Here is a 14,482-nt window from a genome sequence, read left to right on the forward strand (position 1 = left end):
TTCATGAGACAGGCCCTTGCTGTGTAGTCCTGGCTGGTCTAGGACTTGCTATGTAGACTAGGCTGGCCTAAGAACTCGGAGAGGTTCACCTGCCTCTGCCTCCTCAAGTCCAGGCTCTGCTTTTTATGTTGAAGTCAAAACATAGAACATGGGGCTGGAGAGATGGATCAGTAGATAAGAACACTGGCTGCTCTTCCAGAGGTCCTGAGTTCAATTCCCAACACCCACTCAGCAGCTCACAACTGTCTATAGAGCTGTATAGGATCTGATTCCCTCTTCTGGTGTGTAGCTGTACATACAAACAGAACACCCATATGCATCAGACAAATAACAAAAAGACAAACAAATATTTAAAAAAATTGAACACAGTTGCTTTTTCTAGTTGAAATTGTGTAGACTTGTTCATATCTGCACAAAGACATCAATCTCGTTCATGAGTGTTTTGCCTACGTGTGTATGAGCACCATGCATGCACTTGCTGCTAAAGGAGGTCAGAAGAGGGTGTCAGGTCGTGGAGTTACAAATGGTTGTGAGCTGTCACACAGTTGCTGTTAATGGCAAGCATCTCAACGGTCCCAAGCTTCGTTCTTTCTAATCGTTGCACTGAAATGGCTCCTGAGGACCTCTAATGTCTTAACCAAGGGAAGGTCCTCAAAGCTGCCATCTTTCTTTTTCCTGGGGGTTTCCCTAACTTTGACCACATGGCCCAAAGTATGACACATGCTGGAATATATACTCAAGAGGTTGAGTGCAAGTTGTGGTCTTGCTGTTAATTCCATGGGAAGAATTGACCTACCCCTTCTCCCTGCTCTGAAGAAATGTCAGCTATTGCTAATTTGCCTACAGTCTTGAGAAGGTTTCCAGGGAGCTTTGAGGGGCCAGATCAGGGTCGGTGGGGTGCTAGATTTTAATCTTGCTTTCTGGTTAGTGATATTCATCAGGATTTTTTTTTAAAAAAATTGTTTCCTTCCCAACATCAATTTAGACTATCTTCTCTCTGATGCTACCCTTTGTTCTCGTCTGATTTCCCTCAGGCCAGGAGATTAAGTATCAAATCAATGCTGACCAATGACCCCCCCAGCTCAGCCCCAGACCTCTCCTCGGAATCTGAATTCCACAAGCTCAGCAGCAACAGTAGCACTTGGATGCCTCACACGTTTCAGTATCTAGAGTGCAGGGTGTCTCATCTGGGTTTACATGGGTGTAGGCTTTTCATTTTTCTTTGCTTGTGTGTTGAATCCATAGCTACATATAGTAGGCAAGAGCTTACTGTTACCCTCTTGACCCTCAGTCCAAGCCTCATGATACTCTTCCTCTTTCCTAAAGTCTCTGTTAACCCCATCCTCACAGTTGCTAAGACTGGGAACCAGGGCTCTAGAATTGGTTCTCATTCTCTTTCCTTCCCACATCTAATCCACCATCAGGTCCTGTTGTCACCCCCGGCCCCCTGTCCTTGAATCTCCTCTTAACTTGCCAGCACTGTACCTCTGGCTTAATGCCCTTCGTGTCCTGTGTCCTTTGCTTTTGACTTGAATACCCACAGCCAACCATGCTCAAGGCCACCAAGTAATCTTTCAGATATGCAAATCATGTCATCACACTGGCCCCACATGGCTCCTGGTCTTCTTATGACTATGGGTATTGTAGACAGAGGCTGATGAGGCAAGGACTTGGGAGGCACCTAGTGCAGATATTATCAACACCTCTGACTGAACATCACCCGCCCGCCGCCCCCATCCACCCACCAGTCTACCCACTATTTACTTGTCTGGAGGAAGAAGAAAGAGAAATGCTACTTTCCCCGAAGGCATCAATTCCTGGGTGGAGGGCTGTGCCATGCACCTTCACACGGTTCGTCCGCCAAAGCAGTTCCAGCTGATTGGTGATATGGACTGTCTGTCCCTTTCCCCCTCCCCTTTTTCTTTCATTGCAGACTCCAAATCCTTTGGGATGAAGAAATAGAAAGGGTAGGGCCCGAGCGGGCCTCTTTGGGCCGTGTGGTTTGGAAATTCCAGAGGACCCGTGTTCTGATGGATGTTGTAGCCAACATTCTCTGCATCATCATGGCAGCCTTAGGGCCGGTGAGTGGGGTTGGCTCTTCCGAATAGTATCCTAGGTCCCCAGCTGGGTAAAGTATGTCGTTATGAGTTCCTCTATGAGTCAGTGGCTTTAGTTCATTGTCTTTATCTCTGTGTTCCTTGGGGGTGAATTTCCACAAAGCCAATTCTTGTCAAGCACAGCCACCAGCGCTGAAATTAATGAGAATGTCTGCCTGTAAAGTCAGCCTGCTGTCATCTGGGGCCTCCTGAGTGGAGCTCCGCCCAGCGGCACTCCCTTCTCTCCACTGTACTGTTTTACAGACAGTTCTCATTCACCAAATCCTCCAGCACGTTACCAACATCTCCTCCGGACACATCGGGATCAGCATCTGCTTGTGTCTGGCCCTTTTTGCCACCGAGTTTACCAAAGTCCTCTTTTGGGCCCTTGCCTGGGCCATAAATTACCGCACAGCGATTCGACTGAAGGTGGCCCTGTCCACGCTAATTTTCAAAAATCTGTTGTCCTTCAAGACATTAACCCACATCTCTGCAGGCGAGGTAAGCTGGGCTGGGAGGAGCTTACATTTGAAAAGTGGGCCCTGTTTCTGAGAGCGTGCGGGCGGTGCTTCCGGGATGGAGTACCGGCCCCGCCTCCTTTTCCGCCGTTCATATTCTGCAAATTCCATGTTAAGTGAGGTAATGGAGATGCAAGACAACACCAGGAAGTGAGACAGAAGAGGGCTCACATCTGAGCTGCGGAGTTTGAAATGCTGGCACAGGGATAGAGGGTGGTGTCATTCAACCCCTTTGATTGCGGGTGAGGGCAATAGGACTGTATAGATCACACTATAGGTATTTGGTAAAACTGATGGGTAAAGATGAGTGTAGTGAGGGGTTGGGGATTTAGCTCAGCGGTAAAGCGCTTGCCTAGCAAGCCCAAGGCCCTGAGTTCGGTTCCCAGCTCTGGAAAAAAAAAAAAAAGATGAGTGTAGTGTGAGCCTCTAATCCCCGTACTCAGAGGACAGAGGAAGAAGCAATGGAACAATTGAGGCTAGCCTAGGCTATGTAGTGAGAACTTGTTCCCTTCTGGGAAAAAAAATTCCAGTTGTGTAAGATTCCAATAGAATGCAATCATGTGCCTTCTACCTCAGAATTGACACTGTCTTAAGCCTCTAATCTTTGGTAATAAAATCTTTGCCACTTATTCAAAATAACCTCCGTGAAAAGAGTTGCTTCTGTTTCCCAGTGGCTCCTTCAACACGGTTCAAACCATCTTATGCCAATTATGAGTAGACCCTGAATGGAGGGAAACAAGAGCTGGGGACAGAGGTCAGCTAACAGTACCCACCTAACACGAAACCCTTGGTTTCGTCCCCAGCACCACATGAACCAGGTGTGATGGTTCCTGCCTGCATATTCCAGCACTTAGGGTCTAGAGGCAGGAGGATGAAATTCACGGTCATCCTTGGCTACACTAACAAATCTGAGGTCAGCCTGGGATACACAAGACTCTTTAAAAAAAAATAGCAAAGAAGAATTTTATCTCACTTTATCTAAAAGGGGTTTGGAAGATGGCAATTCAGGGTTTGGGAGAGGGAAGCTTTGAGAGTCTTCTCTTATTCAACATTTCCTCCTTACCACATGCCTCCCCTAACGATTCAGGACAATTGTAAGAGATCCAACCACCCTAACCCTTTTCAGAAAGTCAGTAGGAAGAAGGAGAAGAAACCAAAAATAATGTGCCTCCCTAGGGTTGAGCTCAGCTCTCCTTAGACATTCTCCCCAGGTCTCGTTCCATGCTTTGGCTTACATGTTGCTTTCAATCCCATAGCCACATGGCCACAGTCTTTGCACAAAAGGGAAAGAGAGTTCTCCTCCTCCTCCCCTTCCTCCCCTTCCTCCCCTTCCTCCTCCTCCTCTTCCTCCTCTTCCTCCCCTTCCTCCTCCTCCTCTTCCTCCTCTTCCTCCTCTTCCTCCCCTTCCTCCCCTTCCTCCCCTTCCTCCCCTTCCTCCTCCTCTTCCTCCCCTTCCTCCCCTTCCTCCCCTTCCTCCTCTTCCTCCTCCCCTTCCTCCCCTTCCTCCCCTTCCTCCCCTCCCTCCTCTTCTTCCTCCCCTTCCTCCCCCTTCCTCCTCTTCCTCCTCCTCTTCTTCCTCCTCCTCCCCTTCCTCTTCCTCCTCCTCCTCTTCCTCCTCCTCTTCCTCCCCTTCCTCCCCTTCCTCCCCTTCCTCCCCTTCCTCCCCTTCCTCCCCTTCCTCCTCCTCCTCTTCCTCCACATCCTCCCCCTTCTTCATCTCTCTCCATTTCCTTCTGTGATGATTTGGAGACAAGACTCTCACTGTGGAGCCCAAGCTGGCCTGGAACTCAAATTCCTCCTGTCGCCACCTTCCAGGTGCTGGGATCACACGCCTGTGCCACCATGCCCATCAGAAGAGTAGTCTTTTAGTTGGGTCTGCTGCTGCCTTGAGTAAAGCTGGACTGTGTTAATAAAGACACAAACAGCATTTCAGCATGATACCCAAAAACCCCCAGTAACCCTTTGCAGCTCTCATCTCTGGGATCCTCAATTCTATGAAACTAGCCCTCCAAAGTCATGTCAGAGAGAGACCACACAACTCTTCACATTGATCCCGCCTCCTGCCAATCAGAGCTTCGTGAAGGGTCCCAAGCCTGAACCTGTGTGCTTTCTTTCTAGGTACTCAATGTACTATCGAGTGATAGTTATTCCTTGTTTGAGGCTGCCTTGTTTTGTCCTTTGCCAGCCACCATCCCGATCCTAATGGTCGTTTGTGCCGTGTATGCCTTTTTCATTCTGGGGTCCACCGCTCTTGTTGGGATATGCGTGTATCTCATATTCATCCCGATCCAGGTAAGTTTGGGATGTGCAACGCAAAACACTTGACATTTGTAACCGGCATACACGCCTTCACTGAGTTGTACGGAGGGAATACACCGGAAGCCCGTACCCCTCTCTATAAACACAGGTGTTCTGTCTTCAGTTGGTCCTCTGTTGTTCTCTAAGAACTTGAATTTGAGTGCTCTGGGGGGAGGAGGGAGGCTTATGCAGTCTGCCAAAGTTCCTACTTTCCTTCCCTGCATCTTGGCATGTCATTATATCAGATTCCCAGTGGTTTCCTCCAGGCCAAGTCAGCTGCCATAATGCAGAGGAAGGACCGAAGATCTCCGCCAAGTCCCCTTAGAACTTTGTTTGGCACTTGTGTTCCGATCCCTGGATTTTTAGGCCAAGTGCAATTCAGCAGTTCTCCCTGAACACAGTTGTTTGTACCTCGATTTCAGATGTTTATGGCCAAACTCAACTCAGCTTTCCGAAGATCAGCAATTTCAGTGACAGACAAGCGGGTTCAGACAATGAATGAGTTTCTGACCTGCATCAAACTGATTAAAATGTATGCCTGGGAGAAATCTTTTATGAACACCATTCACGGTAAGATGAGCAGCTGCTTTGCGAAGCACTTACATAGACGGAGCGCACTCTCTTAAGGGGTTCTTCAAATTCTGCAGGGGCCGGGCATTGCAGTGAGGGCAGGTGCTGAGGGGGCCTCCTAAGGTGCTCTATAGGTCAAAGAAATTTTCCAAGGATTGTAGCAGTTTTGTAATAAACCCAGGCATCTGTTCTAATGAACCCAAGGGTGAGTGGCATATGGTTTTGCCTTTTCTGGGGCACAGGGAGCCTGGTGCTGGCTAGTTACCCTTACAAAAATAATCCACGAACATATTGGAACAGTAAAGGAGCTGTGTCAGGCTGTTTCTTTGACTTAGATGTCTACAGTCATATATGCACACATACACACTCACACATACATACACACACATATACACACACTCACATACACATACACACATACATTCATATACACACTCACATACACATACACACATACATTCATATACACACTCACATACACATACATACACATTCATATATACACTCACATACACTCTCACACATTCACATATACACACACATACACTCACACATATACACTCACATATAAACACACACACATTCACTCACATACCCACGCATACATACCCACACATGTACACACTCACATGCACACATATACACATACATGCACACATAGATACATACACATACATATACACTCACATGTATGCATTCACATGTACACACATACACACTCACATACACACTCACATACACACTCACATACAGATCACACTCCCAGATCTATCTCCTCCTTGTTCCCAGTGGCTTTATTGTACTTACATGACCCACAGACAGAATGTTTCTTGAGCTGACATGAGGATGCATTTGTAGATTGTTCTCTTGATGGTGGTGGTGATTTTTTTGTTTGTTTTTATTTTGTTTTGAGGTCATATTAACTCTAAATGCAAATCCTAGTTGCAGATACATTTACAGACTTGCTGATGTAGCTTAGGTGGTTGTCACTCAAGGACCAGAGTCACACCTCCATACTTGTGCATCAGCACAAATTCGGGATGAAGCTGTGCTTGTGTTTCAGAGACCGGTTCTAGAGAACATGTTTTAGTTCATGTGCTGTCTGTACCTCCAGCTCCCAGGATATGAGGGAGGAGGATTTTGAGGTTTGTGTCCCTCAACTGCAAAACAGAACAACAAAACAAAACAAAACAAAACCAAAGCAAAGCAAAGCTCGTGTCAAACAACTAAACCTTGCTCCTAAAACATAAGAGAACTCGTGTCATCCTTCACCGATGAGAGAGCTCCTATCTGGGACATCAGCAATTCAATAGGACTTCTTTAAGAATATAAAAATAATTCCTTCATATTCTGAACTTGATATAATTTAATTTCACTCTATTCTGATTCCCCTGGACTTAGTTCAACTTAGCCCAACTCAGGGTAGTTCAAGTCAGTCTTGGTTTAGTGGCTCTAGATCCAATTCCTACAACTCGCAGACCAGGGGAGCCACTACACAGTGGCTAGGAAAGGGTTTCCACCGAAAGGCTAGTGAGTATGGCAGGGCTCCAGACTAATCCAGAACCCATCTGCTTCTCTCCATTCCACTGCCACCCTGGTCCAAGCCAGTCTCTTCTCAGAGACTACACAGAGGTAGAAGCAGCCGATGCCTCTCCCCCGCTAGAAATCCATCAGTGGTCTCTGCTCACTTAGATCGTTCAGATTTAGGTCTCTCTAGTGAAGTCCTTCATTTGGCTCAGTAGCTCTCACCTCTGATGACTTTGTTTTCTAATAACTTTTGCTCCCTTTACTCCAGTCATGAGGACCCCTGTTTGTTTCTAGAGCAGCATCCCATGCTCCTCCTTGCTTCAAGCCCCTTTACTGCCTGGCCTTCTGTTAGACATTCATTTTGACTTTGTTTTGATCTTCGGTCCCCTCTCCATCCCTGACTTCTGGAGGCCACCTGGACCAGTGTTTCAAACCTGGTCATACCCTACCAGTGTCCTCTTATCCCTTAGCTCTGGTTATTTCTTTCTGATGACCAAACACAATTTGAGTATTTTATGTATCTGAGTGCTCTGTCTTCAGACGCACCAGAAGAGGGCATCAGATCCCATTAAAGATGGTTGGGAGCCACCATGTGGTTGCTGGAATTTGAACTCAGGACCTCTGGAAGAGCAGTCAGTGCTCTTAACTGCTGAGCTCTCTCTCCAGCCCCTAGACACAATTTGAAATCATCTCACTCAGTTTTTATTATCATTGTTGCTGTTTTTCTTTTGCAACAGTATTTCAGGTTAGCCTGGAGCTAACTGTGAAGCCCATGCTTGCCTCCAAGCCAAGATCCTTTTGCCCCCACCTCCCAAGTTGGTGGGCTTGTAGGCATTTATTTCCGTTTTTCCTCATTGCCTATCTTCCTCACTGGGAGAGGGATAGGACTCTGTTTACTGGCACAGCACCTGTCATAGTAGACACCAAACTAACCTCCCAAATGACTGAACCTATGATTCGCCATTATGTCAGGTAAACTGGGAGAGTACCACAAATTGCCTGAGAGAAGGTTGGGAGTTAGGGCTTAAGGGGAACCCCCCAGTAGGTGCAAAGGTGTGGACACTGTGCATTCTTTAGGAAAAAGGCAGGTGGACAGTAGAGCCCTGGATTCAATGCTTGAAAGGAAAACACTATCTCCTGCTGAGGTCCTGTTCTGTTCAGAAGGCACCATACTGTCTTCTCCTTGTCACAGTGGATAGAAGAATGTGGGATCCAGTGAGGTAAGAAAGCTGTGCTGTTACAGTGCCCATGGAGGCTAGAACTAGGCTGGTTACTATAAACATCAGGGAATACTTGTGAAGACGTAGCATTCTCTTGAAGTTTTGTGTCTGTTCCTGGAACACCTGGCAAGGGCCACGCTTTGAATGTCTCCAGGCTACTATACATGGCTGTGGCTCCGAGATGCTTATGATTCTTCCCTGCACCTAAACTTAGGGAGCAAGCACATAACAGCTCAACCACAGAGTCTGGGCAGTTGAAGGTCCACTCAGATGAGGCTCCCTGGGCCCGGATGGGCCTTTCCATCCTGTTACTCTCCACACTCTTATTCTGGTCTCACTGTGCCCATCCCTGTCTTGCAGAATCCTTGTCAGACTCCTGTCGAATCTGATTTGTGACTCAATCTATGGAGTATCAGGGCTGACAGGGACCTTGCAAACCATCAGCTAGGAGCACTGAGATCCTGGTTCTGCTAGGTTCATGTCCTGGAGATCCAATGTTTCATTTCACCTTCATTTGGAGAAGAATCAGGCAGAAACAATTCATATATTTTCATTCATATCGTTAACTATTCTATTGCTACAACCAAACATCATGACCAAGGACTCTGAGGAGAACTATTTAATTGGGAAGTTTCAAAGGATTTTTTTTTCCATGATCGGCATGGCAGGAGGTACGGTGGTAGGCAGGCAGGTATGGCACTTGAGCAGTAGCTGAGAGTTTATATCTTGATCTATAGGCAGCAAGGAGAGGGATGAGCTAGTTTGGGTCTGGCACGGGTTTTTGAAACCTCAAAGCCAACTCCCAGTGACATACCTTTGCCAGGAAGGCCACATCCATTCTAACAAGGCCACACCTCCTCATCCTTCTCAAACAGTTCCATTAACTAGGACAAAGCATTCAAACATGTGAGACAATGGGGGGGGTCATTCTCATTCAAGCCAGAACATTTTTCTTTCTCTTTGAGCAAGTGTGCATGTGCAGTATGCAGTATGTATACATGCTTGTGTATGTATGGGTGCAGGCGTGTGGAGGCCTGAAGGTGACATTTGGTGACACCTTCATTGATCACTCTTTACCAAGTCCATTGAGGCCAGGTCTTTCACTGAACCTGGGACTTGCTGATTCTGACTTGTCCAGCTAATCGTTTTGCCCCAGATATTCCCTTCTCTGCCTTCTGAGTGCCAAGATTCTAGTCAATGACCCTTCCTGCCCAGCTTTTATGTGGACTCTGGGAGCCCAAATTCTTGTCCTTGCAATTGTACGGCAAACATTTTACCTGCTGAGCCTTTTCCCCAGCCTGGGAGCAGTTCTTAAGGCTGGAGTTTGGCCTGCAGCATAAAATCACTCCCTGATCGCCTTCTCTTTTGCAGACATAAGAAAGAGAGAGAAAAAATTACTGGAAAAGGCTGGATACGTCCAAAGTGGGAACTCAGCCCTGGCTCCCATAGTGTCTACCATAGCCATTGTGTCTACTTTCACCTGCCACATTTTCCTGAAACGCACACTCACTGCCCCTGTGGTAAGAGTTACCTCTAACCAGGCCACTTTTGCACCCTATCCTTGGTGAGCCCCTGGTGAGAAGCCCCTTTCCATCATCTCTCTTGTGCCTGGCCGGCATCAGAACCCCCAGTTGCAATATACCAAATGAGGCCAGGATATTTCATTGGATTAATTAATTAGAGTTAAATTTAGCTGCTCCGTGCTAGAGGTTGAGCCCCCGGCCTTGCCCATTCTAGGTAACCACCACTGAGTGGTTGGACCAGACTCTGATTCCGTATGCCTGTGAGTGCTTGGGCTGAGCTCGGGAGGATCTGCCCACTATTCTGACTCTGTCCATGCAGGGCAGAGGTGGCTGTTAAGAGTTGAGCACAGTTGGTGAATTGGTAGGGGGTGGGACCACCGGTTTGGGAATGGGGTATAAAGGAGACCTAGAGCGCACTTGGCTGCTTGGCTGTTTTTCCCTCCTGTGGTATGTGCTACAAACAGGGGAGCTCTAGATTGTTCTCTGGTAAGGAGAAAGCAAAGGGATTTTCAGGCTATGGCCAGAGTCAGGGTTCTTCCAAGCTTGAGAGCTGGGCCTAATCTGTTGAATTCTTCACTCTCCCACTACCCAGCTGTGACCTGTCAACAGCCTTTGGCCATCCCAGGCTTTGTTTCCTTTGCCCACAAGCAGCCTGGTTGTAGCTCCTGTCAGTGTAGCTGGGAGGAGGGGGTGAGTGAGTAGTTTTACCCTGGGAATGAATCGTCAGGATGGGGTGAGGGTGGGGGGCCTGGGGACTCCTTACATGCTCTATATGACCTGCTTCCACCCACAGCATGTGGGTGTGGGTTGAAGCCTCTGAGGGGAAGGGGGATGGATGTGAAGCATGAGAGCTTTTGACAAGAGAACAGAACATTAAAAGATAAAAGAGGGGGTTGGGGATTTAGCTCAGCGGTAGAGCGCTTGCCTAGGAAGCGCAAGGCCCTGGGTTCCCCTGGGTTCGGCCCTGAGTTTGGTCCCCAGCTCTGGAAAAAAGAACCAAAAAAAAAAAAAAGATAAAAGAACGTTGAGCTAGAGGGGAAACGGATCTTGGCTTTAATTGAAGAAAACACAACTAAGGTAGTAAACCAAGTGTCTACAGGACAAATAGCTGGAGGAGAGTCAGCAAAAGCAAGGGAGGAGTATGGGGGCGTGCGGGGGGGGGGATAGGGCAAGGGATCAGGTATAACTAACTTCCTAGAGGAAACATAGCACCCCCAAGCGAGGATGTCAGGGTGGGGTGGGAGGTCATGAGGAGAAGCAGGAGCTTCTGCTTGGCCATCCTCTGTCAATCCCATCAACACCCACGTTATTTTTGTTCGTGAGAGGGGCGATGTCAGTTCAGGCTCTTTGGGTCCATTTCACTCTCACTGTAAGACTTTTTGGACTTGGTCAGGAGCCCAAAGCCAGAATGTGTGGCAATAGTGTCCTGCCCGAGCAGAGCGCTGCTCAATTATTGTGACTGCTTTTGATGGTCCCCAAACATATATACATGCGCGCACGCACGCACACACACACACACACACACACACACATGCACACACCCTCTAGTTCTATTACATCAAAGAAAGGAAAAACCAAATGATGTTAATTTTTCTGACATGATAATTTAGAAGAAAGCCAAGATCCAGACTAAATCTCCTGATTCAGAATCCGTTTGCTTCCCTTCCTCTGCTAGGGTCATGGCATCCTGAGATTGGCTTCCAGGTCAGTCAGGTAGCCTGTGTACTGTCCATTGAGATCTACTTTTTGTTGCTGTTGTTGCTGCTGCTGTTATTTGTGCCAAGGTGGTACTTTTGGATTTCGAGGGTTAGGAGCAGATGTGATAGAAGCCTTTGCTGCTATTCTCTTAGCAATGTAGAATTCGCTCAAACCTGGGACGGGCCTACAGGGCCTGCTCAGCAGCAGTCAAGGTCACCTGGGATCTGCCAGAGGAAGCTGTGTTATTAATTTCTTAAGTGGGGTAAACAGAGGCTGCTAGATGAAAGTCAGACATGTGAGAAGATGGTGTTTGAGAGATGAAGCCCTGCCCACCAGGGCACCAGCTGAAAGAAGAAAGTTTGTCTTTACCGAGGATCTCCATTATCCAAGGATACGGGATAATGGTCAATGGGGAAACCCCGACAGTCAGTGACTCTGGATCTGTGTGCTCTGCAGAAAGATGCTGTGGCCCCAGAGGGTCAGATAACTCTGACTTGGCCTAGATGAAAGTGAGTTAGGCAAACCTGGACAAGGCTTTGAATCAGCAGTCTTGGTTTGAATAAGGACACTTGTTGTGAATAAGGATATGTATGAAGATGATCAGTTGGGAGATAGTCTGGATGGCAAATAGGTATATGTTTCCCTACCTTTTTTTTTTTTTTTTTTGGCGAAAATTCCCAAAACAAAATAGATTAAAAAGCCACTGCTCCCAGTGTGCCAGCCCATGGTTTCTGAGCCGTGAAATGAAAAAAACATTCCTCTGTGAGTTCCAACTGTGCCACTGCTTCTTCTGTTAGTAAGCATGACACCCTCCCTCCCCACTCCCATGGATAGAGCAGCTTGGAGCTAAAGCAACTTGCAGTTTCTCTGTTTCCTCCTTCAGGCATTTAGTGTGATTGCCATGTTTAATGTAATGAAGTTTTCAATTGCAATCTTGCCTTTCTCGGTCAAAGCAGTGGCCGAAGCCAGTGTCTCTCTAAGGAGAATGAAGGTATAAGTAATGCTGGGTGAGTAGGGCAGAGATCTCACTTTTGGGGTGCCTGGGGTGATGCTTGGAGATGGGGATGGTGTTCAGATCTACTGGGGGCCTGGGTCGTGCCTGCAGCTGTGTGGACATGAAGAAGAGTCAGTGGGCAGCGGAGAGAATGAATGGCCAAGGTTTTGCAGGAGATGCTCTGGTGGGGGGGACATGACGAGAGTCTTTATTGACAGAGGGTGTGCTCCTAACCTCCCACAACCCGTCCAAGGTGGGAGCCTCATTCTCTCCAACAGTGCCACTGACTCTGCACTGACTCCACCCTCAGTTTGTCCCTCGATGAGTGTAGGGACACGTACCACCTCAGGGTTGTCATTGAGCCACTCTGTTCACCAAAGACAATCGGAGACATGTAAGAAATGAGAAGAGGGGAGGAGAGGAGAGGAGAGGAGAGGAGAGGAGAGGAGAGAGGACAGGAGAGGACAGGAGAGGACAGGAGAGGACAGGAGAGGACAGGAGAGGAGGTGGGGAGGGGTGAACAGAGAGAGAGACAGACAGACAGAGATAGAGAGACACACAGACAGAGACAGAGAGATAGAGAGACACACAGACAGAGAGACAGAGAGATAGAGAGACACAGAGAGACAGACAGACAGAAAGAGACAGAGAGACAGACAGATAGAGAGACACACAGAGAGACAGGCAGACAGAAAGAGACAGAGAGACAGAGTATTCATCTTAGGAGCTCTCATTCTGGTACAGAACCAGGGGCCCTCGTAAGCTCCGTGCTTATAAGTGAGTTGCTAGCATGGCATTTGATGGGTGTAAGGTTCCGACAGGAAAAGGAGGACATTCTTGACCACAGAATGGCAGCTTGGCTGTCCTGGGCTCCTGTGCCTGTTTTCTTGTTTCTGAGCCCTGTCCACTGTCCTCTCAATAGGGAGGGGCAGTCCTGTAAGCCAGGACTGGAAGGCACACGGTTGGCTCTTACGGGCATGCAGATCAACAGTCCCTCATTCACTCTGTATATCCCTGTACTGGAAAACAAGTGCAGGCGTTTTGGATTCTGGGAAGGGTGCTCTCTCTTGACTCCCAACCTCCACACTGTGCCTTCACCCTCACAGAGGTCTCCATCACTCGTCTTCTAAACGCAGCATGATTTATATAGGCCAGTCCTCTTTTTCTAAACCTGTTGTCCTCTGACCGATCTCACACTCAGTTCCTCAAGAGCTGTTAAAGTATTGGCCTGCCCACCAACACACCCCTCACCAGCACTGCGAACCCCTGTCTCTCCCAGGACTGTGCCTGAGCCCTTATCCCTGGCCCCGCAGTTTCTCCATCCTTGTTTCCCATCCTGTTTCTACCTTGAGCTGTGAGTTTCAGCAATCCCGGATGGCTTGTTTTATGCTGCGCAAACCACTAGACGGTGCTCTGTTCCCCTGTCTGCCCCGCTGTGGTCTCAACTCTCATTTTCCTGCTCTCTCCTCTCCCTCTTCTTTGTACAGACTCAGCTTAGGTACCAAACACACAGACTTCAAGAAAGGGGAAGAGTAGGCCTCGTCTCTGGTCACTAACAGGCTGTGTCCTTGTCATACTCGACTGCACAATTCTGTGCATGCCCCTTTCTCACAGACAACCTCTTCAAGGCCAGGAACCACTCTTGTTTATATGTGAGTCTCTACTATGTACCCCCGGAGGTCTGACATGTACCATTTAGTTAACTTGCAAGTGTTTTATTGAGCTGAGTGAGGGAGAGGACAAATGGACCTCATTTTCATATGAATCTGTCATGCAGTGAAGGCCATCCCCTGTGGGCAGAGGCTCACTGGCTTACAGACAAGGATGAACCGTAGCTGGTTCTGCATTCTCCAATGGGGGTGACCCACCCAGGCCTGAGGGTTCAAAGATACCAGTTCCAGACAGTTTGAATCCATGGACTATTTATGCTGCAACGCTCCTGGGGGAGTAACTTCTGATCAGTCCTGATTGTCTTAGGTAGAAATGCCAAGATTCTAATTTGGGGGTCGTTAGAGGATATTTTGGGAGGATTCTTACA

General features: G+C 47.9%; 1 protein-coding gene across 12 annotated transcripts in view; it reads left to right on the forward strand.

The window, feature by feature from the left end:
• The window catches only part of Abcc12 (ATP binding cassette subfamily C member 12), a 76,319-nt gene that overhangs the window by 10,567 nt on the left and 51,270 nt on the right, over positions 1 to 14,482 (forward strand). For 9 of the 12 annotated variants that reach the window (XR_005496627.2, XR_005496628.2, XM_008772375.4 and 6 more), the window contains 6 exon segments: positions 1,934 to 2,081; positions 2,361 to 2,597; positions 4,733 to 4,906; positions 5,335 to 5,482; positions 9,601 to 9,749; positions 12,334 to 12,441. Coding sequence is in view for 10 of the 12 variants with exons in the window: in XM_008772375.4 (XP_008770597.1) it covers positions 1,934 to 2,081; positions 2,361 to 2,597; positions 4,733 to 4,906; positions 5,335 to 5,482; positions 9,601 to 9,749; positions 12,334 to 12,441 (964 nt within the window). In the remaining 2 variants the exon portion in view is untranslated. 12 annotated transcript variants of the gene reach the window in all.

The sequence above is a fragment of the Rattus norvegicus genome, chromosome 19 (assembly GCF_036323735.1).
Source record: "Rattus norvegicus strain BN/NHsdMcwi chromosome 19, GRCr8, whole genome shotgun sequence".
NCBI lineage: Eukaryota > Metazoa > Chordata > Mammalia > Rodentia > Muridae > Rattus > Rattus norvegicus.